We start from the raw sequence: 26679 nt of genomic DNA on the forward strand, positions 1-26679 counted from the left end.
CAGGCTGCTAAGGGGCCCCCCAGCTCTATACTCTGTGTGTTTTTACGTTAACTAGCTCAGTAAACGTAATTCCCCTGTAGTGTGTGTATTATTGTTGCCATCTCGAGTCTATCAGCATACAGACTTTCCAGTTAGCGACTGGGGTGACCGGCAAAGCCCCAGTTTCCACTGGCTACGTTGGGAGTTCACTGCCCTGTGTGTCTGGCTGCTGAGCTATGGTGCTCCGTTCTGCCGCTGCAGAAAGAGGGAGCAAGGGAGAGAGAGAGAGGTGCGGTAGAGAGACAGAGCCACTCCCGCAGAGGTAACTTTTGATCATTTAAATAACCACCTATCTACTGGGTACCTAGCTGGGGTGCTACATACATTTTTGACTGTACTTTAGCTTGTTGATATATTGAATGTTTAGCACTAAAATAAGGATACATTTTGCAACAAGACAACCACTCTTCAGCAATTTTGGACAATCTCTCTGTACAGATGAGGCTGATGATGTTTCAGTTTGTCACGGATACAAATTAAAAACTTTTTTTTGTATGTGAGGCAATATCACCTTTACCATTTTCAAAGCTCTTCTCAAGGAAGTGCTGTATTTACAGTTACCATCTAATATGTGGTTAATTTAATCTATCCTTCATTAAAATATGTCAGGTGTGCAGCAAGAAGTCAGGAATCAAACCTGTGTTCGTCTCTATGTATTTTTCTAATCAACATATCAATTACTAAACTGAAAAGAAATTCCTTCTAGTATTCACAGTATATATGTATGACAGTTTCTGGAACTCTTCTGCCTGTAGATATATAATCAAAATATTAAAGAACGTGAAGGATCTGATCAACATCAGCAGGGCTAGACTTAGTATTTATACGTATTCTTTATTAACTATAGATCACTTACACTTCCTGCGGAGAAAAGTAGTTTTCATGATTGGCTAAGATTTTTGCACAGTACTGTACCTCTCAACTGCCAGCAGTTACAGTACACCATTTGAATTAACTCAATCTTTGTACTGCTATAAGCAACCTGCAAACTGTGCACTCGGACAGAGGCTTTACTGTCACTGGGGACAAAGCTTCCAACGTTTTACCAGAATGTCTCCTGCAACACAAGGGGGCAAAGAACTGTGGATCACATTTACACCAGTGTGACTTATGCCTACAAAGCCACATCCCTCCCCCCACCTGGGACAGTCTGACCACTTCTGTTTGTTCCTGCTCCCCAAGTCATGAAACGTGTGAAATCCTCAAGATCTGTGAAGATCTGGATGGAAGGGGCTGACTCTACTCTTCAGCACCCGTTCCAACACACAGACTGGGGTATGTTTGCAGCCCAGACCAGCACAGACTTTCATACCAACACTACAACAACTCTGTCCTGGAACATACAGTAGCAACAGCTGTGTGGACAGAGTGACAACTCACAAAACAATAAAAACCTTCTCTAATCAGAAGCCCTGGATGAACAGAGAGGTTCACCTCCTGCTCAAGGCAAGAAGTGCTGCCTTCAGGTCTGGAGACCAGGAGGCTTACAGCTCAGCCAGAGCCAACCTCCAGAAGAGGCATCTCAAAGGCTAAACACTGTTACAAACAGCAGATTGTAGAGCATTTCAACTCCTCTGACCCCCAGCATATGTGGCAAGATATACAGTCAATTACTGACTTCAAACTACCATGTACTGTGCCCCCTACCAACTGTGCCTCACTCCCTGATGAGCTCAACCACTGCTATGCTCATTTCGACAGGGGAAATAAGGTGGTCTTCTCCAAAACAGATTTACCATCTGATGAGAAGCCACTCACACTCTTCACCATGGATGTCTGTCACACTCATGTGCAAGGTGCATGCATGAAGGGCAGCTGGCCCTGATGGAGTACCTGGCCATGTGCTTAGAGCATGTGCTAATCAGCTAGCCAGGGTCTTCATGGACATTTTCAATCTGTTGCTGGCCCAGATAGTTGTCCCAACCAGCTTCAAGACTGCCACCATTGTCCCGGTGCTAAAGCATTCGACTGCCTCAGCCCTCAATGACTTCTGCCCTGTTGCACTTACCTCCATCATCTCCAAGTGCTTTGAAAGACTAGTTCTTTCTCATATGAAGCCTCTGCCTGCTACATTGGACCCACATCAATTGCCTACCACCACAACAGGTCAACGGAGCATGGTCAAAACTCATATGTTAGAAAGCTGTTCATTGACTTCAGTTCAGCATTTAATACAGTGATTCCCTCCAAGCTGGTCTTAAAGCTTAGCCAGCTTGGTATCAGCACATCTCTCTGCAATTGGATCCTTGACTTTCTGACTGACTGCCCTCAGTCTGTTAAGTTAGACAAACTCTTCTACACCCACCATCACCCTGAACACTGGCGTGCTACAAGGCTGTGAGCTGAGCCCTCTGCTGTACTCCCTGTTAACACTCCCCATCTACATCAACAGTGCTGAGGTAGAGTGTGTGTCTGGCTTCAAGTTCCTTGGCATCCACATCTCAGATGATCTCACCTGGTCTTTAAACTCCTCCATCATGGTCAAAAAGGCACCCTTGAGGCTCCCTAGGAAGTAAAACTCACCTGTGTCCCAGGATACTGGTGGACTTTTACCACTGTACCTGCATACTCACAAACTGCATCTCGGTGTGGTATGGCAACTGCTCTGAATCTGACTGCAAAGTGCTCCAGCGGGTGGTGAAAACGGCCCAACACATCACATGTATCCAGTTACCATTTGTTGAGAATATTTACTATAAGCGCTGCCTTGATACATGAGAATTTTTGTAAATGTAAGTAATATTTTCATAAGGTTAACTTTAGGGGTTAGGGTTTGGGACAGACACTTTACAATTGAAAGTACCTTATAAATTACGTTTTGTGTATATTTACAATATTACTAGCTCAATTAATGCCTCAAATTTAAATAGGTCATAACATGACCCTTGCAAATATCTAAGGCCTGAATTCTTGCATTGATCATTCGTAGCCCAACCCCACAGTGCTACCCCACTAGATATAAATTGGACTGAGTTACTTTGCAGAATATCATCAAAGCCTAATTTAAAATTATGGACTGTGTATATTTTTACATTTGTGGAAACATGTATTCTGTTTTAGTTTGCAAAATCATTGAACAATAGACAATATGGCCCAGTACATCACAATAAATAGTGAAAATGACAAAATGACAAGCATTAAAATCCTCTCAGGTTTGAACCTGTGTAACCAGTGTAATTCATTTCTGCCCTTTATATGCAGTGTAAATTTCATGATGAATTCACCATTGACTTACATTAGAAGTACAGTATGTTTTTCCTTCCTCTCTAAAGTTCTAATTTTGGGGATACAAGGTTGTTCTGACAGCAGTAATATATAATAATTGATGTATAATAATTAAGTATAACAGTGAAATAGAGTAGCATGCTTGTTCCTAGGCATTACTTTGGTTGACTGTCAGACTGTTAGGCGTTGGCAAGTGTCAGACATTTCCTCCACTCTCAGTTTCAACCCACAAGCACCCTGCCATCACCACAAGTGATACGCTCTTGAAAGTGAAGACACCAAGTGTTCTTTGTGTACTGATTAACATCTATAGAACTTCTTACATAACTTCCGCAGCATAACTTATTAGTACCTCCAGCAATAGGGATATAAGAACTGAAGCTTGCTGGGCTCTATTCTACTCTTTTTGGAAACGTTTCATTAAAAATAAAAAGCTTATATGAGAATTGTAAACAAAAGGAAAGCAATGAATGAGCTGAACCAACACAACAAAATTACATGAAACCCAGAAAAGGAATTTCACCAGTGGAAGTAAAATTATCATTTGAACAGGAACAGATAGAGGTCTTGTGAGGCAAGACAAGAGTCCTGGGGGGCCCCCTATGTTCCAAAAAATAAACAAAATGTGCCTTATTAATGTGTCTGCATCTTAATTCATTCAAAATGTTGACACAAGGGGGCTCCTAAGTGGTGCTACCATCCAAGCATTGGTCCTATCATGAGGAAATTGTAATATTTTAATCCACCTGGTAGTGAGAGTTGACAATGTTTTGGCCAATAGATTAGCCTGACCAGTGCTCATCTTTTGTCAGAAAGCTCCAGCCACCACTATGCACAGGTAGACATGTTTAACACTGGTCTAATGATTTGGTCTTTGAACCTGTTGTACAGCAGGATTTGCCATTTGTTCAGTCTGTTTTAAAAGGATATTTATACTGATTCGTAGCTGGTCTAAAACTTTGTATTCATCAAACATTGAACAGTCAAAGATTGGGCACTCTGATTTGGATGTCATTCTACAGCAGTTTGTGGTCTGGGTGAAAGTAGTCTGTGAGTGTGAGAACTGGGCCATTATGTCTGCTTTCTGGGTAACTGTTTATTGTCAACTTCCTGCACAATCAAAAATATGTTGTTTTGCTGTAGATCTGCAGTGTGCACTGACCACAATTTCCTGTCCCTCAGCTTTCTGCTCACAAAGCTGTTTTTACAGACTGCTACAGTGGAAAGATTGCACTCCTATATTAGAGATAAGCAGAACACAACCTCCACTCAATCATACCTATTAGGCTAATTCTCAGCCCAACCACCTAACTAAGCTCCACTTGCTAAAGAAAAGTATTTATATCCTACAGGCAGGAATGAATGAGGTAATTCCAGGAAACCAACAGTTTCCAACAACAGGCATACTGTTGTCATACTTAGTCAAGATCTTTATTTATTTTAGCAAAGGTGTTTTCAACAAAAATTATTATCTTATTATAAGTTCAGCAGACAAGATCAACAAGTATGGGGATAGTAGGTAGCCCTGTCTGACTCATTTGCAGATTGTCTGTCCATTTTCTGCCTCAAATTTGAGCTTTATTGTTACATGTAGTGTCTCAGTTTTCATTAGTACATGTCTAAACTGAAAGGCATAGTATAAGACAACACAATTTAATAATGTAAAAAGTTATTTTTGCATACATATTTTGCAGTTACTTTTATGTACTTTAACATGCAAATTACATTCAGATATGTGTTGTTGCTGTGTAAATACCATCACATATACTTAAGCTTTACTACTATAACCATTTGTAAGAGTAACAACACCCTCATTAGTTACACTGTTGTTGCATGTATTCGTTAATATGTAACTACACATTATTAGGGACACAACATAAAGTGGGAACAAATTTCTTTTATCCAGATGCATCATCTAGTTCACAGTTGGCCATATTTGATGGCCAAGGTTCATTTTTGTTCTGCTTAGATGCCACTGTTAACATAATTTTATAGGTGTTGCCAATAGCTACTATATGGTGTCATCTCCGTTCTGCTTTCATGTATGACCATAATGGATGTCCCTGTGGTCCATGGAGACATAATATGCCTGTCAGGGTGATAATGGTTAAGGTAATTTAGCTGAACTTGTCTGGCTCTTGTCTTGCCAACGAATTGATGCCATTGCAATTCAATCTTATAATTGCAAGATCACAAAGTGCTGGATAACTATTAGTACCTAGAATTGACAAAGTTACATCAGGGGGAGAGCCTTTTTATACAAAGCCCCGCAGCTTTGGAATAATCTTCCAGTCAATGTTGGGGACTCAGACACAGCCTCAGTCTTTACGTCTAGGCTAAAAACCCACTTGTTTAGTTGAGCCTTTGGTATTTGTTTTTTCCTGTTAGATAAAAGGTGCAGATTTGGGGTTCATGGCCGTAGATTATTATGGTAAACTGGAAGAGTGGGTGCTGTCATCCTGCTGCTCTCACGCATTCACTCAGGTTTGCTGATGGTGGAGCGGAGGGGCCCTGACACCTCAGGGAGCCTCATGACTCTGTTATCTTTCTGGTCTCTCCCTCTTAGTTAGGCTATAATAACTAGACCCACCGGAGTCTCTGCTGCACTCTTTTGATACTGTAATCTGTAAACAGTCACTCTTTACAGAACTATCTGTGTTTTTCTTTGCTAAGCTGAACAACTGCCTATCCTGTGCATCTGATACCATTGCTTCTTCTGCCTTGATCGTATGCCCACTGCTCACCAGCCTTCTGGACGGGTTTGACCATCATGCAGCTTCCTGTTGTACAATCCTGTGCAAACCTCACCTGCATAAACTGAACCTCCTGATGATGCTGTGGTGAAGGCGTAGAGAGCTTGCACAGCATCTATAGGGCCCAGGTTCGATCCCTGGACTCACCACGTGTTCAAGTGCTTTAGTTTAACTCATCCTTCTGTTGTACATAAGCTTAGCACTTGGGTCCTGTGTCCCCAAAACCTGTTGTGGCTCATCTGTTAGGCCCCAGGATATAACCCAGAAAGCCAGGGTTCACATCCTCTGTCTAGTGAGCCGTTCTGCGTTACAAATAATTATTATTCCAAATGACAATGTTGTAAATATTACAAAGCATCTAAAATAAAATGAAACTTATTTGAGATGAACATTCCCTGAACATTAACAGCATCAGGGAATTCGAATTGTTGATTGAAAACTGCTGGGATTGGCCAGTTCAAGTTCACGCCCTCCTGGCAGAGAAGTCAATAAAGAACGCTGGCAAAAATCTGGCAGGAAGCTGAAATACAAGCTAAGTAGCCAAAACCATGAAATATTGTATGTTTACAGTTATTTAGCAGCACTTGTTTAAAAGTCTGAGTATTTGGTCTACCAGACAGGGGCTACAACAACAGTCATGTTTTAGTCAGCTAGCTACCTAATGTTAGGCTAGTGTGTAGCTGCATAACAGTCAGTTGGCTAGCTGGCTTGCGATGTTGCTAAGCTAACAGTAGTGATATGAGACCTGCTTGACAGTTTTCAGCACACAAATGCCTGATAGCTACATACATAATACGAATTTATACAGTATTTTGCAACTGAATTCAGTCATAAAAGGTCAGCTAATGTTGAAATGTATAGCTACTGTGCTTTAGAAAAGGGATGTGCACAGGTGCTGGAGCACTTGGCTAACTATTTAACGTGCTAGGAACTGCTTTTTCTTATTACCTTTTTGCTTATTATTTCTAATTGCTTCATGCGAGCAGGCAGTTATGCAAGCATTCCACTGCTAGTTGTGCTGTGTATGACTATATATGTGACAAATAAAACTTGGAAACCTTGAAACTTTGTTATGCATATTTCAGATACAATTCAGGAAAATAAGTAAATTACACAATCATACAGCTTTGTGTCTTTACATGATAAAGTTATGTCACATGATGTTATAAAGGTCCTGCTATTATGAAATTTCCATTTTGATGTTCATGGAAAATTGTCTTTTTTTGTGGGGCAACTCATTGAAAGCTGTGTGTCTTCATTTGACTCCCTCTGTTGTAAACCTTATCATAGGTCAAGTGTTTAGGAAGGGTTTTCTTTAAGTGGTGCTCTGTACAGAAACATTGCTTTATTACTGTTTGCTATCATTATTCCTGGTGATAAAGGTAAACAGACCACTTTTTAGAATGCTTTGAAGAATTTGGGCCAGAAACACTGCAGCATTAAACCTTGCAGGGGAAGCGTACTCTCAGCTTATGATCTGGGTAAGCCTGGTCACCATGGGTACCAGAGGCAGCTGTGTCTAGACATTTCATAAGTTTCATTGCTGCATGTGTAATGGTCTTTTTGGGAAGTCCAGTTAAGATACCATTACAATAGTCCACCCTGTTGGAGATAAAATCATGTATGAGCTTCTCTAGGTCTTGCTGTAACACCAAACATTTGACTCAGGCTATATTTAGATAATAGAAGGCTGTTTTGGAGAATGGCTAGTGATGGTGAGATCTGAGTCTCTTAGGATGCCAAGGTTTTAAGAGCCCTAGAGAAGAGTTCTCTTTTCTCTTTGTCGCCAAACACAATTATCTCTATTATGTTTTGTCCCTGTATTTCTATTTACACAACATGCAATAAAATGACTTACTGATGAAAGTTTTCAGCAGCATTTTTAGGATTAATAGGCCTGTATTCACATGCCAGTATTTAAATGGCACAGTTTCAGAAAGCGTGCACTTACGCCCATGTGTAATGATTTTTGGACTTTTAGTACTTTCCAAATGATCAAAGGTTGAATTTGCACAGCAGATGCTCTCATTTATGGGAAACAATTAACTCTTCAAGTGCCTCTATGCACTACATCTGGAAAGAAGGTACATTTGGATGGATGTCAAATGACGAAATGAAGGTTAAAGTGTTCTTAAAGGAAACCTGAAAACAAAAACATTTCTTACCTCATTAGTTGATGATCTTGGTCATACTAAGCATGATCCATTATGTCATTTCATTCTAAAGACAAGATTCTTGTTTCTCTGTCATCTTTGATCAACGTGTGATGACTTTTGCCTTTAATCATTGTCTGACACTTAGTTCCTTCACCATGTGCCAACAGCAGAGAAAACTATATATATATATATCATTTTATAATTATATTTTTTTCCCCAGTAATATCACATTTTCCCTCCTCTTTGCATCACGCTGACCTATCATTGAGTAAAAAAACTCGTCATTGCTGCCACTCCCGGCTACACCTCCTTTCGTCTGGATGCTTTACTCTCTCACTTTCGGTGTTTGAATCAGTTGGAAAAACAATCCTTTATGAGTTATTACAGTTCACTGTCACTGGCATCACATGCTCATGTTAAAAAAGAGTGAGCTAGTTAGTGCCATTTTCTAAAGTTTTCTGCTGTGCAATGACACTGTGAGGCTGTGAGGGGGGTCGGCTGATGATGGAGTGACGTGCACAAACACACACACAGTTCACCTCTTGTTCACACAAGTTGGGTAATTACACACATGAGTTTATTTCAATGATAACCTGCCTTCTTTTTTCCTGAAATCTTTTTCCTATTGCTTTTGCTGTGAAAGTGTAAGAAAAGTAAAAGCAACATGGATGCTTTAAAGCTAGCCTGCTAACCAGCATTTTACCTCATCTACATCTTCAATCAATCAATCAATCAATCAATCAATCAATTAATCAACCTTTATTGGGCACCCGTGCTTTAAAAGGTCCATTCATATGAAACAGATTTTTTTCTTAATTTTTTAAACTAAAGAGATTAATCGTGTTTATATAACATAAAAGTTATATAACATAAATATATATATATATATATATATATATATATATATATATATATATTCACAAATTCAGTCTACAGCAGTTTAGTCCCACCTATTAAGTAGTAGTAGTAGTAGTAGTAGTAGTAGTAGTAGTGATAAAGGGACTGCTTTCTAAATGGGACAAAATACGTGGCAGCCAATCAGAACATAGCTCATTTACATAGATCAGACTTGAAGGCAGAGTAATAAAATGTATAATATGATGTTCAATTAGCTTACACATTTAAGCTAGTAACCACTCGGATGAGACCAGAAAATAAATTTGGTGAGACTGATGGCCAAGACAGAGAAAAGTCCAAATCAAGTAAAAAAGTGATTTTGAGGCTGGACTCTGCACTGGAGCACTACAGTCCTACAATGTATTAAACCTTGGTGGACACAGAAATGCCAGCATATAAGCAGAAATCCCTGAGTGCTGCCCTATCTTAACAATATTGCTTTTTTTTTCAAATTCTGTCAGTAATAAGGCCACCTCCATCTGCATAAAGAAGAAACACATGCCAGCCCCATTGACCTTGTGCTTTGTTGCACAGTACAACTGTGGAGGCCCTGGTCAACAGGAGAGTTGTGTCAAAAAAAGAACATCCTTGTTTAACTATCTGAGATACAGTGCTAAACATTAGTTAAGATAACTTTTGACTAAATTAAGAAGTGTTAGATGAGCTCCGGTGCCCTAATGTTGCATTAAAGTTTGATGTTAACCTGCTTAATTGTTACAGTATATTGACCCTGTTTTTACACTTGTGACTGGGTAGTTAGTTAGTCAGTTCTGGCAGTGGTGGTGGTTTAACCTCTTTAACTGCTTGGGACCACCGGTGGTTCAAAAACGCACTTCATCATATTCTTCATAACTTTCATATTTCATAAGCTACATTCAAAAGGTGGGTGTCATATGAGAGCTGTAACTGTCATCTTTCCAGTCAAATAGATGGGTAATTAACTTTAAATTATAAATTAAAACTTTATAATAAAAGAAGCTGAACTCACAAGTTTTGGGGTTTTTTTTCTACTGAAAGTTGACCCATTTTTCCACAAATCTGAGCTAGAAACTGGATCTCAGATGACGTCTCTTCAGTGATCTGCACTGTAACAATTATTTTTATAAACAAATCCAAAGAGCATCTAAGATTTTTGGCTTTCAGCAGTACATTGTAAGCATATAGCAATATGTGTATGATCATAAAACACATTTTCTGTTCATTTGAGGGGAACTTTTACAAAAAAAAATAATAATAATTATTATTAATTAATATTTCATGCTGTTACTGAATAATTTGCCTTACAATTTGGGGATGTAAATTCAGATGGACAAACCGAAATATACCTACAATCATAAATGGTTAAATGTGGATGAGATGTGGCCCTTTAATGGTTGTAAAAAAAAGGCCAGGTTCTGCCAACTGCATGTGGTTCGCTCGTGTGCCAACATTCCATGCAGTATGTGGGCTGCAACTTAATTCTGAGTGCAGCCCAGTTTGGGGACATCTAATTTGATACATGGAATTTCTATTTTGTAATATAGAAATAAGGAGTATATATCAGGAGTGTGTTTGTCTCTGAAGGTTACATATTCTTTGGTGTACGAAGTAACTGTGTAGTAACTGTGTGTGTTTGCTGCTGAGGTTGCATCCTTTTCACTTGAAAAATATACCAAATATGTAATTTTGCCAAACTTTGTATAAAAGTGTCCAAACTTTTGTATAAAAAGGTATATGCTCCCTCTGAGTGCTACCAGCCATCGTCCAGTTTTTATGCTGCTGACACACAAATTTACTTTAGCACAGAACTTTGAACCCCTCACCCCTCACATAACCACAACATGATGGGAGGAGATGGAGGTAGGGAGTGTGTATTAAAGCTGTAGTTCTGCTCAGTAACAACCATTTATTCAGACACAGGCAGGATCAGACAGGCAGGATGGGGCAGGTGGACCTGCTGTGGATCACTGCTGCTCTTCTGTCTTCACCACTGCTCACACTATGTGTCCCACTGTGAGTATATCACACACAAATGTACACATATATAGTACACATATATACACACTCTGACTTGCAGAAGAAGAAGAAGTAAAAGTAGCTCTCAAAACAGTAGGTCCCACTTTCTATTAATTGTCTCTAATAACTGTGTAGTTACATGTGAACAACAAATGCAACAACAATGTAACTACTAATGACTTACAATGTAACTACTAATGGATTACAGAAGTACATCTTATGTAAATACACGTGTATCAACTTAGATTTTGCCTCATGTAATTACACAAGTGTATCTTAATAGTTGTAACAGCCTATTCTCTCATGTGTAATTACATGAGTAATAGCTGGAACAGCAGTTTTTAGAATTTTCCAGCAGTAAAAGGAATTATGTAATAATGTACATTAAGACATTACTTACACTGTATCTACCAGCTTTCCTAACATTTAGCTAGCATTTATGTTGCTAGTTCTGTGATGTTGTAACCAGTTTCAGCTTTAAACCATTCTGTAATGTGACAGTACAGCAGACATCCCCTTATCTTAAAATGCAACTTTTATGACATTATTAAACGTGTTGCATTACCTCCAAAGCAATTTATATATTACCACTCCATTATTACACAATACCTACATAACAAATACACAGGAACTGTCCACTTATTTTAAAGTGTAACTTTAACACAGTTCCTGTGTAGAAGATACACTTTTGTAATTGCATGAGGCAAAACTGAAGTTGATACACATGTGTAATTACATAGGCTGTACTTCTGTAATCCATCTGTAACATTGACTAAATCATCAGTAGTTACAGTGTTGTTGCATGTTATTCATGTGTAACAATGCAGTTAATAGAGACACTTCATATGAAGTAGGACCAAACAGTAAGGGTAAAATTCAAGACTAAAAGAATTAAATAAGACAAATGGCATAAAGTTCTGATGAAGGCTTAAGTTTTACAACTGTACTTCTAAATGAAATTGATTTAGAGCAGTTTTAAAGCTTGACAGCACAAAAACAAAATCACAAGTGTCAGATAAAAAAGCCTCATTATATCTGTAGCCTCCATACACCATTAAGACGGCATCTACTATGTCTAAAAAAATCAACACCTTAGTAAATTGTAATTTTGATATACACCCCTGAGCAAAAATAATGAGCCAACCTCAAAATGGAAAGACATTAAGCTCTTAATGGTCTTAACAACTAATCAATAAATGAACAGATCTTATAACTTTTCCTTTGATTTCTTTAAATGTTCAGGGTTTGTGTGTAAATTTGCAGACAACCTTTTACAGAAAGAAGAGTCAGTATTTTTCTGCTTAGCATTGACGGCTTCAAACTGCTGAAAAACACTGCCAAGCTAGTTTGTGTTTAATATGAGCCTAAATATTCTCTGTTAGGGTTAAATCTAGACCCAGGCCTAAACCATCATTAAAACACATTATAATTTTTTTTTACAATAGTGTACTTTAGTTCAGTATAGGAAGTTAGACTTTGTGATTTAACTGGATCTCTATGGAAAAAAGGTTTCACGTATATAAAAAAAAAAATAAAAAAAAAAACGGCAAGTTGGAAGGGCTCTAGTTCAGCCGGTGTAGACTGAAACACTGATTATATAATGAAAATGTATTTGTTCCATCAGATGGTCATCTAAATAAATGCTTCAGAAATATGTCCAGTGTGAAAACAGCAGCACTCAAGCTGATTATTAATAGAACATCTCATGTTTATTCAGTACCTATTTGTCTACTTCTCTGCTGGAGAAGGTGGTAGCTACCCAACCACAAGACCAGTCTGCAAATCAGTATTTCTTTCTGTCATCACTTTTTCACTGCATTTTTCAAAAAGGGGAGGGAGCAAGATGTAGGTCAACGGCATACAAAGGAACCAACATTAAAATGCTTATTACATAGCACAGTTGAAAAGTAAAGTTCTTGAATTTAGTCTAAACTCTCCCTATTACCAATCACTATTTAGTCTTGTAAATTCAGTTAGGTTTCTACCAATTGCAGAGTATTAAAACTGTCCTTCTTACTTCATTTCTTTGCTGACACTGGTCTTCTTAGCATTCTCCTCCTGAACTTTACAGTGTCTTTTAATATTGTCAACCATGCCTATTTCCTTCACCATCTTCAAACCTATATAAGCATGCCTGTAACTTTGCTATCCTGGTTTAGATTCTACCTTTCAGACAGACAGCATTTTGTGTCTTTAGGAAATTCTAAATATTACACAGCCCTTGTCTCCTAAGGTGATCCACAGGGATCAGTTTTTGGTCTGCTTTTGCTTATAATTTACATGCCTCCCTCTTTGGTTCCATCGTACATTGTTATGGACTCCACTTTCATTTTAGTGCAAAAGATACACCGGTTTACATTAGTGCTCCTCATGCCTTCCTTAGTCAAAAACCTTTATACACTTGAGCCATTACACTTTATAAAGGTTTTTGACAAAGGAAGGAAAAAAAGGATAACATTAACCAGTGTTGATCATGTTGACAGCCAATCAGCTGTCTAAAAACAATGTTATGGCCATGTTGTAGGGGTTCATTTACACATCATTTCATCTAGGCTGTTTCACTGTACTTATCACATCAAACTTCTACTGTGTTGCATGTGTCTATCACACATATAAATGCATGGTTCAGATATAACCATGAACTCTCTGATTGTTCATCTGAAGATGATTCTGGATGGCCAGTTATTGTTCTCAGCTCATATCGTGAACTTAACTCGGTCATGCAGGTTTCTCCTGTTCAACATCCAGAGTATTCGACCCTTTCTCACTCGAGAGGTCACCCAGGTGCTAGTTCAGTCTCTTGTCATCTGAAGTCTTGACTACTGCAACTCGATCTATAAAATATATATATAAACCCAATTACATTTTACGTTCACCCTCCTAGCAACATCCTGTCTGCCCCAAACATGCTGAGGGTGGGCACTTTAGAGAACATATTCGTGGAGGCTCAGGATTACGCTGGAGAAGATATCCCTGTAAGGATCAGAGTGATGAATCATCCACGGAAAACCATACAGCTGGCATTCGAATCGGTGGTCCTCAATGCTGGAAACAACTACCAGAAACTTGTACCTATAAAGGTCAGTGCTGTTTGACTTTAACTTAACTGGTAGCACTTTGCAGATCTGTAATAAGTGAATAATGAAATTGTTATTTTACGTTACATTATTCTGAAGAACTGATTTTTACACTTGCTGCGAGATGCAGTAACTGCATTTGCATCTTACAGCTTGAATCACATTTAGCATTAGGGTTATAGGCAGTAAATGTGTCTGTACATCATACTGTACCTGATGATTTAAATGCATAACAAGTAAGAAACAAAGTAGATACAAGTAAATTACTATTTCACAGCAGTGATACTACGTCATTTCAACCGAACTACTTCACTGTTTTTGTGTTAATAAACCTAATATTATAAAACCCTGTGTTTATTTAGTTTTGTAAACAGTTTGTCACCATTAATTTCCCACATTATTACTAACTTATTTCCACTGAAATGAATAACTTATTTTTACTAACAACTAGATAATTAACATATTATTTTTAAGTTTACAGATTGTTATCATATTATTCCCATATCATTAGCCAGATCATACATGTATCTACACACACTCAAGAGCACAAAGATGCAAACAATTCTGTGATTTAAGAACACATCATGAATGTGACATAGACTTTTACTTAGTATCTTTCTCAAAAACAAGTTTAAGAAAATACTTAAGAAGATATTGAAGAATGAGGCCCACTGATTGTAGATATGTCCCAATACTGCTGTCCATATAGTGTACTTTAGTGACTGCGTGTACATATGGGATAAAACAGAGCTCAGAATCTAAAATTACATTCAAGTTTCCTATTTCAGGTTTAGTATATGAAGCTAACCAACTGAGCTTCTTATAAAGCTTTTTTTTCTCTGAGTTTTAGTACCAAGGGGCAGTATTTCAGTTGTTTTTCTTGACTTAGTTGTAGAAAATTTTGTGACATCCACTGAGAAATATGTGACACATTCTGGTAAGCCTGTCAACAGAGTCTTGATTATCACGAGGAATGGAAATGTATAATTGTGTATCATCAGCATAGCTATGAAAATTGATATTATGTTTCCTGATGACATCACCTAGAGGTGATATGAATAAAGAGTAAGACAGGCCCTAAAACTGAACCTTGTGGAACCTCACAAGAAATGTTTTGATGAATGATTCCCAGTGAAACCAAGAACTATATATTCATTAAATATATTTGTAACTATTCTAAAACTGTGCCTGAGAGGCCTACCCAGTATTCAAGACAGTGGATTAAAATCATGTGATCAATGGTATCAAAAGCTGTGCTGAGATCCAATAAGACCAGAATTAAAGGAATATTGAGCATCAGCATTAGGCCTGATGTCGCTGACAATACGCACCAAACTTGTCTTAGTCTATGGTTAGAATGAAAACCTGATCAAAATTTCTCATGTAACCTGTTCAATGTTAGATATGTCACAGGATGGGGAGTGGCGGGCCCAAGTGCAGAGCTTTTGGGTGTTTAGTCACTAGTTTATTTATCACTGTCTTCACAATGTGAAATTCTTATTAGCATGATGTGTTGAAGTGTAATGAATGTGGTTTGGTGTCACTATGTGACAAACAAAGGAATCTCTTTAAAAGGGAAAACTACAGAAACAAAAAACCACCCTCAAGCTTGAGGAGAACAACAAACTTAGGATGCGAATAGTGCACAGCTTGTAGAACCAAGGCTGAGATCTAAACTTTCCCCAGTCCAGCTAACCAACCTCCCTTGAAATTATATTTTCTTTTGGATCTCTGCTCAAACTTTCCCCTTTAGATTCTTGTTCTTTTCCTTTCTTTTCTTTCTTTTCCCCGTTGTCAGCTTCAGTGCTTTTTCTTTTTACTTTCTGTTTCTTTCTTTCTGTCTTTATACCCACTTGGGCTGGAGTACCATACCGGTAACCCCTCTACAAAGGTGTAACACTGACCTGCAGTTTGTGTGAGCTTTTATGCAGCGTTCCCCAGGTGCAACCAGTCAGCACTGATCAGTGCTAGGGCTTCTGGGAGTTGGAGTTTTTTGGAGGTGCACCTAGCAGCTCTCCTGGCACGATGCCCAGGCCCCCTACTGGCAGCTGGTGTCGTAGCCTGACCCCTTACAAGATACGCATGTAATTGTCTGAAAGCAACTTTTTCTAAGACTTTACTTAGAAAAGGTAGGTTTGAGATTGGTCTAAAATGATTTAGTATGGAAGGATCCATGCTACTCTTTTTTAGGAGAGGCTTCACCAAGGCAATTTTAAGCGCACCTGGAAAAAAACCTGTTGACAGAGAACAATTTACAATAGTTAAAACATCATTTTGAACACAGTCAATAACCACAGTCAATTAGGAACATTACAGGAGCTTGTTTAAGTCAGCTGAGCTATGCCCTGTCTTATCAGGTCTATTTTATTTTGAAAATGAATTGCAAACACTTTGCAAATTTTAGAAAATAAATCACAATGAGACGCACCAGCAGAAAAGCTGGGGTTAATCAGTCAGTCTGGAGTGAGAATGTCAAGAGTTTCCTTTAGTCTAGCATTTAGATCAGAGACTAGATCACTATAGGAGGGAGTCAGGGATGTATTTGATGCACTATTATAAGTGTTTTAATAACTTCTCAACTGTAGCTTTTTTTTTAAAGTAAATTTCAGGCACTTTTGTCCTTACTTCTAAATTGACTTGAAAGACATTAACATTGCGTTAGTCTTAATGATCATCAATAATGTATGAATCAGTAATGCATAATCATCAATAATGTATGAATCAGTAATGCATGATCATCATATCCATAAACACAGACAAAAATTGAGTACTGTTTTCTGATCTTGACCATTTGTATTAATAATAATAATAATAATAATAATAATAAAATAATAATAATAATAATGAACGAATCACTTTCAGTTGTAAAAAAAAACAAAAACACAAGTGTTAAAACAAGAAAACCAAAGAAGGTAAGGTAGATGAAATCAGACGATAGGATAAGTAATTTGCCGTCTAGATGGGAGAGATAGGTGTTTTTGATTTGATTTAAATACGGAAAGAGAGTTGGACTGCTGGACATGCGGAGGAAGAGAGTTCCACAGATGAAGAGCAAATCTTGAAAATGCTCAGTCACCAAAACTATGAAGGTGGGATGAAGGAACAGGTGGATTTATAGGGAAGGAGTATATCAGACAAGTATGAAGGAGCAACGTTGATGAGAGCTTTGTAGGTGAGCAGAAGAATTTAAAGTGAATATCATACTTTACAGGAAGCCAGTGGAGATCATGGAGGACAGGTGCAATGTTACTTCTTTATATAAGTAAACACATCACTTTATTGGTGTAATCAGCATTTAGTACACAGTTAATGAGTAAATAAGCTAATGACAAACTAAACTATCAGTTAACAGTTAATTAAGTTACTAAATTATTACTAATGCTAAATAAACAGTTAATATAGCAATAAGAGATCAATTATAACATGAATAAACTTTCATTAACAACTCTTAATGTAAAGTGCTAGCTTATAAATAACAGTATGTAATACAGTATCAGAGACCAGACAAACAGATTACCTTTGGTATATGTGGAAATTTGATTTCTGAACAAAAGTCCTAAAATCTAAAAAAGCAGGTTACTTTTTGTGATTCAGATTCCTGAAAATGAGCTCTTCAGCGCGGATCCCTTAGAGAAGCAGTACGTGTACCTGCAGGCCCAATTTCCTCTCACTCTGCTGGAGAAGGTGGTCATGGTCTCCTTCCAGTCAGGCTACATATTCATCCAGACAGACAAGAGCATCTACACACCCAAGAGTACAGGTACAACACTCTGAACTCACCAATGAAATGTTAAATTGTACTCCCAATATGGCCAAACTCTGATTCAGCAATACTAAACAAGCAAAGTTCAGTGGAAAAACTAATTGATAACTGAACATTGATTTTTTTTCCATGTTGTCTGGTGAAAAATCAGTTGTTGCCATCAGGTAACTGGATTGAAATTTGGCTTTGAATGTAAACCATTTACCTTTGTTGTCTACCACCATGAGAACCGTACGGTGTATAACGCACCTTTTTACATGATTACGGAATTGCTGCTTCATGCAAACTCTTGGTTTGGTTTAAAACTCATAACTACATGCTAATATCTAATTAGTGTAATAACTGATAAGTATGTATGCATGCAAAAGTAAAAATCTCACTCCAGCCACTGGAAGAACTTACCCAAGTCACCTCACCAAAGTTGGCAGTCCTGGCTTATAGGGTACCTATTATACTTTTTCATTTTTTTCCCCTTTCGTTTAGTGTGTTATATTGCTCTTTGTTGGTCTAAACTGTCTGCAGACATACAAAGCCCAAAGTACACTCCCGGGTGGAGTAACCCTGTCCCACAGAAATCACTTTTCCTGCTGCCTGAAATGCCATGTTGGAATTCCAGCCCTTTTCTCTGTTACAAGAGGCAAACATCTTGTAACACAATCCTTATTGCCCACCTACTGGCAAGCTTGACATGCCCCCACACAACAAGCAATAGCTCCATACCCAGTCTCTCAGCTTGGGGAGACCAAAGAAATAAAACTCGATTTGCCTCATGCCACTGGAGTCTTGGCCATGCCCAAGATAAGAGGACACCACTGCCCAACCTTATACCTCTAACATTTGGAAGTAGAGCTTGGTTTGGGAATTCAAACCCAAACTTGCCTGTTTAAACTCGGGTCATCAATGAACTTAACCTCACACAACACACAGAAAGCTAAGACAGTAAAAAGACAGTAAAAACTTAGCACTCAGAAATGTTCCTGCTCCAGTGTAGCTTGCGAAGGTGGATCAGTTCTGCCAACTTAATGAACCTGACTTTCAGGATCGGACTCTGGCTAAAACTGATACTGCAGAACCGATGCTACTGAAAACAGCCACAGCAGTTTGTGGCAGAACTTGTAGCAGGATGCTGACCTCTGTTCTGGCAGTTGACCTATCACAACAGAGTGGACGAGCTGACCAATCAGAGCACACTGGGCTCATTGGGGGGGTGGGGAGGGGCATGGCTTAAACAAACTGGAGCTCAAATAGAGTGTTTCAGACAGAGGTTGAATACAGATGTATAGTATGAGATAAACATTGTGTTTTGGGAAAGTCTTTTTTTAAAATCTTGACCTATTTTGTCCTTTTCCAGTTAAATACAGAGTCTTCTCTATGACTCCTGATCTGCAGCCGCTTGACCAGAGTGCAGTCTCTGTTGAAGTCATAGTAAGTACTTAAATAGCAATTCTGCATGAGTTGTTTTAGTTAAATGTTCACAGGTAATTCGTCCAGTTCTAGAAACATTTAATTGTAAGCTGGAAACTGCTGAAAAGACATTGTTTTACCGTTTTGTTTCCTGATTATAAAGGTATCTGATCTTGAAGGTTATTTTTAATATAACAACAATGGAATTTCTCCCTTAACCCAAAATGTATCAGATAAGATGAGTTTGGTGTCTGAATTTGGCCTATTTAGTTTTGCACTGTAGCTACAAGCTAATGTATAAAACAAGTGATGGAAGTCTATGCCCAGTTAGCAATGTGCATGTCTAAGTCATCACATATTTGCCTTGCTATGGATAATAATATGTCATACACTGTCAAAAGCTACATAAGCAATTATATCAGAGATTATAGAAGAACTTTCTGAGGAACTGTAGAGGAATTGTGACCAGCTCTTCTTTACAGAATAGCTTTAATTCAGTTACATTGGAGGGCTGTAGCACTTAATAGTCTGATCATTTCTCAGTAATGTAATAATGCCAGACATGTATCAAAATATTATTTATAACTCAGTCAAAAATATAATAAACCCAGCCATGTTATAAATTGCCTAATGATGTAATAGATTATGTTAACTGTTACTGTAACATTTTTACCAATAATGTAATACCTTATTTTCTTATTACATTTTTCTTTTGGGAATTCATTACATTTTCAGGTTAATCATTTGTAATACAAATATTATATGTTTGGGAATTTATTTTAAGGATGACACATTATTTTGAGTGGTCCTTTGTAGATGAAATAAACACTCATCAGACTCTCAGTAACCTCAACAACATATCAATGATATAGCAGCAGTGAATGCATTCAGTATACATTCAAGACTTTAAATCAGCTGTGCAAATAACATTTTATTAGAATCTTCTGAATTCAGTTGTTTTTCACATTATTTGGAGTGTCCAAGTTCATATCTGTAGATGTTAACCTGAGAAGTCACTGAAGATGTATAAGTGCTTGGTCGGAGGCTAAATCTTTAAAAATGTAGGCTCTGAGGTTTAGCTGAAAGTCCAAGATCAGCCTATGCCTCTGTGCTTTGGAATGTTTGCTATAAGGCCTAGAACCCAAAGCCAAGGCCACCAGCAATAGCTCCATATCCAGTGTCTCAGCTTGCACTGCAAAAGGCATCTTGTCAAGTTAAATGATCTTGAGTCGATATATCATCTAATATTTCACATTTTGTGATGGTTTTGCACTTTCTATAAGATTACCTAGCTTATTTCTAAACACTTTTCACTTGTTATAAGTAAAACAAGCAAAATTATCTGGCAATATAGTGATATTAATTTACTTAATAAAATCACAGAGCCTACACTGTAAAGCTGGGGTTTTTGCTGGAGCTGGGATGTAGTAATAACCTGGGAAGAAAGATTTTTAGGTCCTGGTTCTCAGAGACTACATCACAAGCCTTAGTGGCTGTGTCTGATGATGGGACTCATGTTGGAGTCCTGCACTCTGGGTCCATGGCCTCAGTGCTCCTGTCCCAGTTTTGTTCTCCAAAGGCAAACAGGTAAAGTCTTGTGACCTGGTTCCTTCATGTCCTGGGTCCTGGGTCTTATAACAACAGTGTCCAGCCTAAGGTTGAGGGGGTCTGGGTTGAACTGAAGTTCTTGTCACTTGGGCCCTGCTCTCTAACATACCGTAGGTCTTCACTGCTTTCCACTTCTTGTTTGATAATCTTATCAATCAGCTAGTCAATTCTCTTCTCTGTCATATTAGGAAGAAAGGAGATGATAGCCTTCTTGATGCATTCCTATGGGTCTGGCATCATTCTTAAGAAGTAAAGGAGTGATGAAGGGCTATTAGAGACAAACCAAAGACTTCATACATTGATAGAGTGTAGTAGTCAAGTAGATAGAATTGAATGATACAGCAATAATTGACAATGTCTGTCAAGCTGTAAAGCCTCTGATCATTGAGACAATCAGAATGGGATTTCTCAGTGACAAAATAAACAGAACAAGGCCTATCACAACTAGTATTAGCTTGAGGTTACCGAATGCAAGTCCCTCGCAATCTTCCCAATGACAACCCACATGCCTTTCTTGTAGCAAGTGCCTTTAACAGTGACATCATGCACAGCAACTGTGTGCTCTGGCTGGAGGTCAAGATAGAGCAACTGAGGTCTTTATCTCATTGCTGTGATCATCTGGAAATATAATCTGTGCCTATTTAAAAAAACTGTACATGTTGGAAAAACATCACCAGCACAGACATATGCTTGTAAAAGCTGATTTCTTTCAGTGAGTACGGAAAACACATTTTTAAAGCTTTGTGAATACGCTGCTTAAAATAAATGTGTTTATTCTCAAACCTAAGAGTCCTTAAATTACTAAGTGGTTGTAAGAAAAGTATGGGTTCTGGATAGTGAGATAAATAATTGTGTCTCTTTTTATGTAGATGATTAGATTAGCACATTGGCAACAGTAAAGAAGACAGTTCTCAGTGGATTCACAACTTCAAATGTGCTCTGGTAAAGTATTAAACCTATACTTTTGAAAAAGAATAGGTTTGCAGCCACATTGCTACCATAAGGAATGTCTTCCAAGACATCTCTAGACCTGGATAAAAATAATATCTGTTGCTTATAACAATGAACTTGCTGCCTGAATGAACTACAAGCAATAATGATTTTAGGGTCTCTTTGACTAGAAACTGAAAGATTTTCCCTCCATAATGTGAGACTTAAAATGAGAAATTAAACCAAGTAAATCACCACAGGGGTGTAGAGGAACAAGCAATTTGTTGATGATATTATTGCTTACCCAACTCAACCAGACCAAAGTAAGGGAGAAACACGGTCACACCAAGGGTGCCATCAAAAGGGAATTTAGTGGTTGTGAGTGAGGCTCTGTGAGGCTGGTTACGCTGCTCGGACTCAGCAGGTGACGGTTATGAGTGCACTGGGTGATTTTGAGTGCGGGCGATAGACTTCTTCACCTTCTTTCTACTAGAAAGACTCCAGAGATGAGTGTCAAGGAAAAAAAAATATCTCAATAGGATTTAACAAATTTTGTAAATTAAAGTCCTTGGGGCAGGCCCCACATTTGGCCCAGGTCTTGGAACGTCTAGACCCTCACAGATCCTGCCATATTGGAATGGCAGGGGTAGAGCCAATCCCAAAGATCATAAGAGATAATAGTTACCCACCGGAGAAGGTTTTACCTGGAGCAAGTAGTCTGGAAAGAAACATAAGACATATTATTAACAAAGATATATCAGCATATATCCAATAAGAGATAGAGGTTGATGATGAGTTGTGAGTATCAGTAGCAAATGAAAGAATATTACTGATCATAGTGTATTATAATTATAAGTGCTTTTAATTATTGCATATGTTACAATTGAGGTAAAAGTAAGTAGTGTTGAGAATGTAGTGCTCATTGTGATTGGTGCAATTAGTGACAGGTCTTACATGCTCTGGCCCATTAGCTCACCTATGTATAGTATATTAGTATATGGTGCTGTTAAGCCTAATAATTACCATCAGGGTAATAGGGAACATCAAAAGACTTAGTGGCTGAGGTCTAGATGCCGCTAAGAGTTGGCTCATGGATCAATCATCAACCAAATTTGATTATTGGTCAATACAGCAACTAAGGGGGTAATTTCCTTTTTACACAGGGTCGTCTGATGTTGGATTTTATTTTTTTTTGATCATTTAAAACTGTATTTGGTCCTTCTCGGGTTCTCTTAGTATTAGGTTTTTCAACAATCTGAACCAATTAAGTGTGACAAATATAGAAGAAATCAGAAGGCAAGGTCATTTCTTTTTACGGCACAGTACATTTCTCTTAAAATACTTTGTTTACTTCCAGGAAGGGGAAAAAAAAATGTCAATTTTCTCTTTTTCTAAACCTTTCAGCATGAGGGTGCCGGTGTGTAGTAGTAGATTTAAGTGAAATTAGATATTTCATAGGGGTATGAAGGAATATGTTTGCTTAGCTGAGTATTTGAGGAAGGGGTGTATCTGAGTTATTAGATTACATCAAAGTATATTAAACTTTGTATATTTTAATGTTTGCTTGTGTCACAAATCATGAATAATAATTTTAACTCTGTTTTTGAAGAATCCTCAAGGAATCGCTATTCATAGAGACACAATCAGCCCTAAAAATGGGATCCTCACTCAGAAGTACGATATCCATGACCTTGCCAGGTTAGTACATTGCATTAAAGCTTTCTGACCAGTAATGGGCAAAGTACACAAACTCTGTATTTGAGTGAAAATAGAGATACCCTTGGTGAATCATTACTCAGGTAGAAGCACAAAAGTACTTGCTTTTAACTGTACTCTAACACATTAAAGAAAATGAAAAATAAAATGTAAAAATAGGCACAATGGAAAAATGGAAAACACATACACGGGTACACAGGTACACACTGTGCCACTGATCTTCACCAGCATGCAAGAGTAAGGCCACATACACACCACAAAGTGTACTGTGCTTAAAATGCCACTAAATCCTACAGCAGATCCACTGGAGATCCTCATAGACTGAACTGAAAATACATTGAGAGGAAATGCTGTTCTTCATGCATCATGTGCCACTTTTGATGGGATATCAATCAAAAATTAGGGCAGGTAACATTGAACCAGAGTGCACACAGTTTGGCTTGCATTTACCGTATAAAAAATAATCATCTAAAAGATACCTATTAATTCACTGGTGTGTGTACCGTCCTTCATGGTGCTATCATTGATGTTTTCTAAAAGACCTCGCTAAGTAGTTTACATCAACGTAGAAATATGACTGTGTCTGCTAGTTGTGGTGTTCAAGGCACTAGCTAACCTTGCTAGTGTTCACATGGGCTGAGTAGTGGCTCTGATGGTCAACAGTCCTGGTGCTGGAAGGCTACGTTCCTGCGGAGTCTAGTTCCAATTGCTAATCTGTCACACCTGCTTCAGCCAATTAACATCTTCAGAAGCTCCAGAAACTTGTCACAGGCATTCTTCTTCTTCTGTTCATCAGAACACAGCCTAAGAGTTACTTTGGTACACAGATTTTTCTGAAGACTGAAGTTGTCGCTGTATGTCTGCAGCTAGTTTATTACACTCTAATAACAAGCTACTGAGCACTCTATGTCTATGACATTAAAATCTTAGCCTGTGAAGTGATCTGCACTCTGATATTATATATCACTGCTGTCGGAAGAAAACCTCATATCTCCATTTCTCGTCATTTTTCAATCTTTTGACATAAAGTGAAAATACCTGTTGCCCTTTATATTTTATGTAAATTTCATGATGAATGGACCAAAAGAAATGACCTAAAATGACTCGAGAGAAAAAGGTCTGGTTCCACTGATTAACATTGAAAGTAAAGTAGTTTTTTTTTCCTTTTCCTGTAAAGTTACCATTTTGGAGATACAAGGTTTTGTTCTGACAACAGTGACATACTATTATACTATTCACGATATGTTATTATAATACGATATACTATTATACTATTAGCGATATGTTATTATAATACTTAAAAAACAAAACAAAAAAAAAAACTTTTGGAACAAAAATAATTCCAGTATGCATCTTAAGCTTATATATAAAACACTGTGAAATCTCAGCAGAGTAATAGTGCTAAATGGACAGAACCTTAAGATCAAAGTCAAGAAAGTCAGAAGCCTCATCAAATTACCTAACATAGCTACATGCATAATGGGGCAGATAAGCATGTTCTTTGTGATTTTTGACAAACTGTGCGACAGCGTCTTGTTTTCTTATATAGGCACTCATTCTTTGCATTATGGGCACTAAAGAGCCATTGCTCATCAGTGCCCATAATCAGAGTAGTGCCCATAAAAGCCGTTGCATTGTGACAGCCATTTCATCATGCCAAAACAAGTTTATTATGGTAAATCTGCCCTTGTTTGTCATCCGCTGTGTGGTCAGGTTAGTCATGGGTTCTGCTGATTGTTAGTTATGTGGCTCTCTCTTTTCATGCTGATTAAAGCCTGTGGAATTTGTCCACTTTGTTTTGTTGTGTTGCATTATACTGATTTTATCGGTTGTAAATAGACCCTTAGGGTCTATGACCTCCTGTCCCATAAGCAGGTTAAAATGCCTCTGCTAGTTACAATTATTGAGCTACAATTGTAAAATCAGTATTTAAGGATTGAGTTTAGTGAAACATGAGCTATGATTCAGTTGCTTTAATTTGAAAGTGCACCATATTCTTTCAAATACAGTTTTGTCTCATGCCAGAAGGAATGAGTAATGACAATTGGGGTAAAAAGCAGTGGAGTGCAAAAACAAGATATTTATTTTGAGTGTAAATTAAGGTAAAAGTATTATAGAATAGAAATCCTTGAATACAGTTTAAATACCAGAAAATGTGCTTACATATCCTTATTATTTCTTGTGAAAGAGAACTGCACTTCAGTGAACTTGTTTTTTTTTTTATTAAAAATAGGTAATGTTTAGACCTTGACCATAATTCAATACATACAAAATGCATTATTTTGGAACAACTTCAGAAATCTAAAGTAATTTAAGTGGTAATCAAGCTTTAATTAAATATATATTAAATACATTTAGTTGTGCTTTTGCAAACTTAAGTAGATTAGTATCAAAGCACAACAATATATCCTTACATTTTATATTTACGTAAAGTTGAAATACATCTAGCAGGCCTGTTTTAAACAGTACTGTTTTAAATTGAAACAGCTTTTGTTGCAATGAAGTTAACTGTTAAGACACAAATTCTACATTTGAAACAAATTCTAAATGCATACTGTTGGGTATACTGATACACATATTTAATTGCTTGTTAGTTTGAGTTATATTGCTACTAAACTACAATTTAAATACTTTAAAAGTCATTGCTTTAAAATATATTTCTAAACGTAACCTGTAAGTTGATGACAAATATGCTTCATTGTATTAAATACACCCATTCAAGTGTATTTCCTTACAGAATAATAAAATAGAATTTAAAATGTGTTACTAAAAAACAGAAAAGTATATTTTACATGTATTTCCATAAGACACAGGAAATTTAAAAAAATGTAATTTTAGTATTGTTTTAAAACAAAATCAACTATTGAATTTAATCAACATAACAACAATTCATTAAACAAACAGATAAAGTAAGTTAGTATGGGGGAGCTTTCTCTTTGGTTTCTTTAAATGTTGAGTTTTTGTGTGTAATTTGCAGACAACCTTTTACAGAAAAATGAGTCAGTGCTGATCCAGTCAGCATTGACGGCTTCAAACAGCTGAAAAGCATTGCTAAACTAGTTTGTGTTTAATGTGAGACCAAATATTCTCTATAGGATTCAAATCTGGACTATTTT

At 37.5% G+C, this 26679-nt stretch overlaps 1 protein-coding gene across 1 annotated transcript in view; it reads left to right on the forward strand.

The window, feature by feature from the left end:
- The first annotated feature begins 10884 nt into the window (after window positions 1–10884).
- LOC118803202 (complement C3-like) overlaps window positions 10885–26679 on the forward strand; it is a 60576-nt gene continuing 44781 nt past the window's right edge. Inside the window, exons 1-5 of the mRNA XM_036563734.1 lie at window positions 10885–11062; window positions 13950–14145; window positions 17737–17902; window positions 19257–19330; window positions 23457–23545. Coding sequence (XP_036419627.1) covers window positions 10989–11062; window positions 13950–14145; window positions 17737–17902; window positions 19257–19330; window positions 23457–23545 — 599 coding nt within the window. The 5' untranslated portion in view covers window positions 10885–10988. The remainder of the gene's footprint in view (window positions 11063–13949; window positions 14146–17736; window positions 17903–19256; window positions 19331–23456; window positions 23546–26679) is intronic.

This window comes from Colossoma macropomum, unplaced genomic scaffold, assembly GCF_904425465.1.
Source record: "Colossoma macropomum unplaced genomic scaffold, Colossoma_macropomum, whole genome shotgun sequence".
In the NCBI taxonomy this organism is placed as follows: Eukaryota; Metazoa; Chordata; class Actinopteri; order Characiformes; family Serrasalmidae; genus Colossoma; species Colossoma macropomum.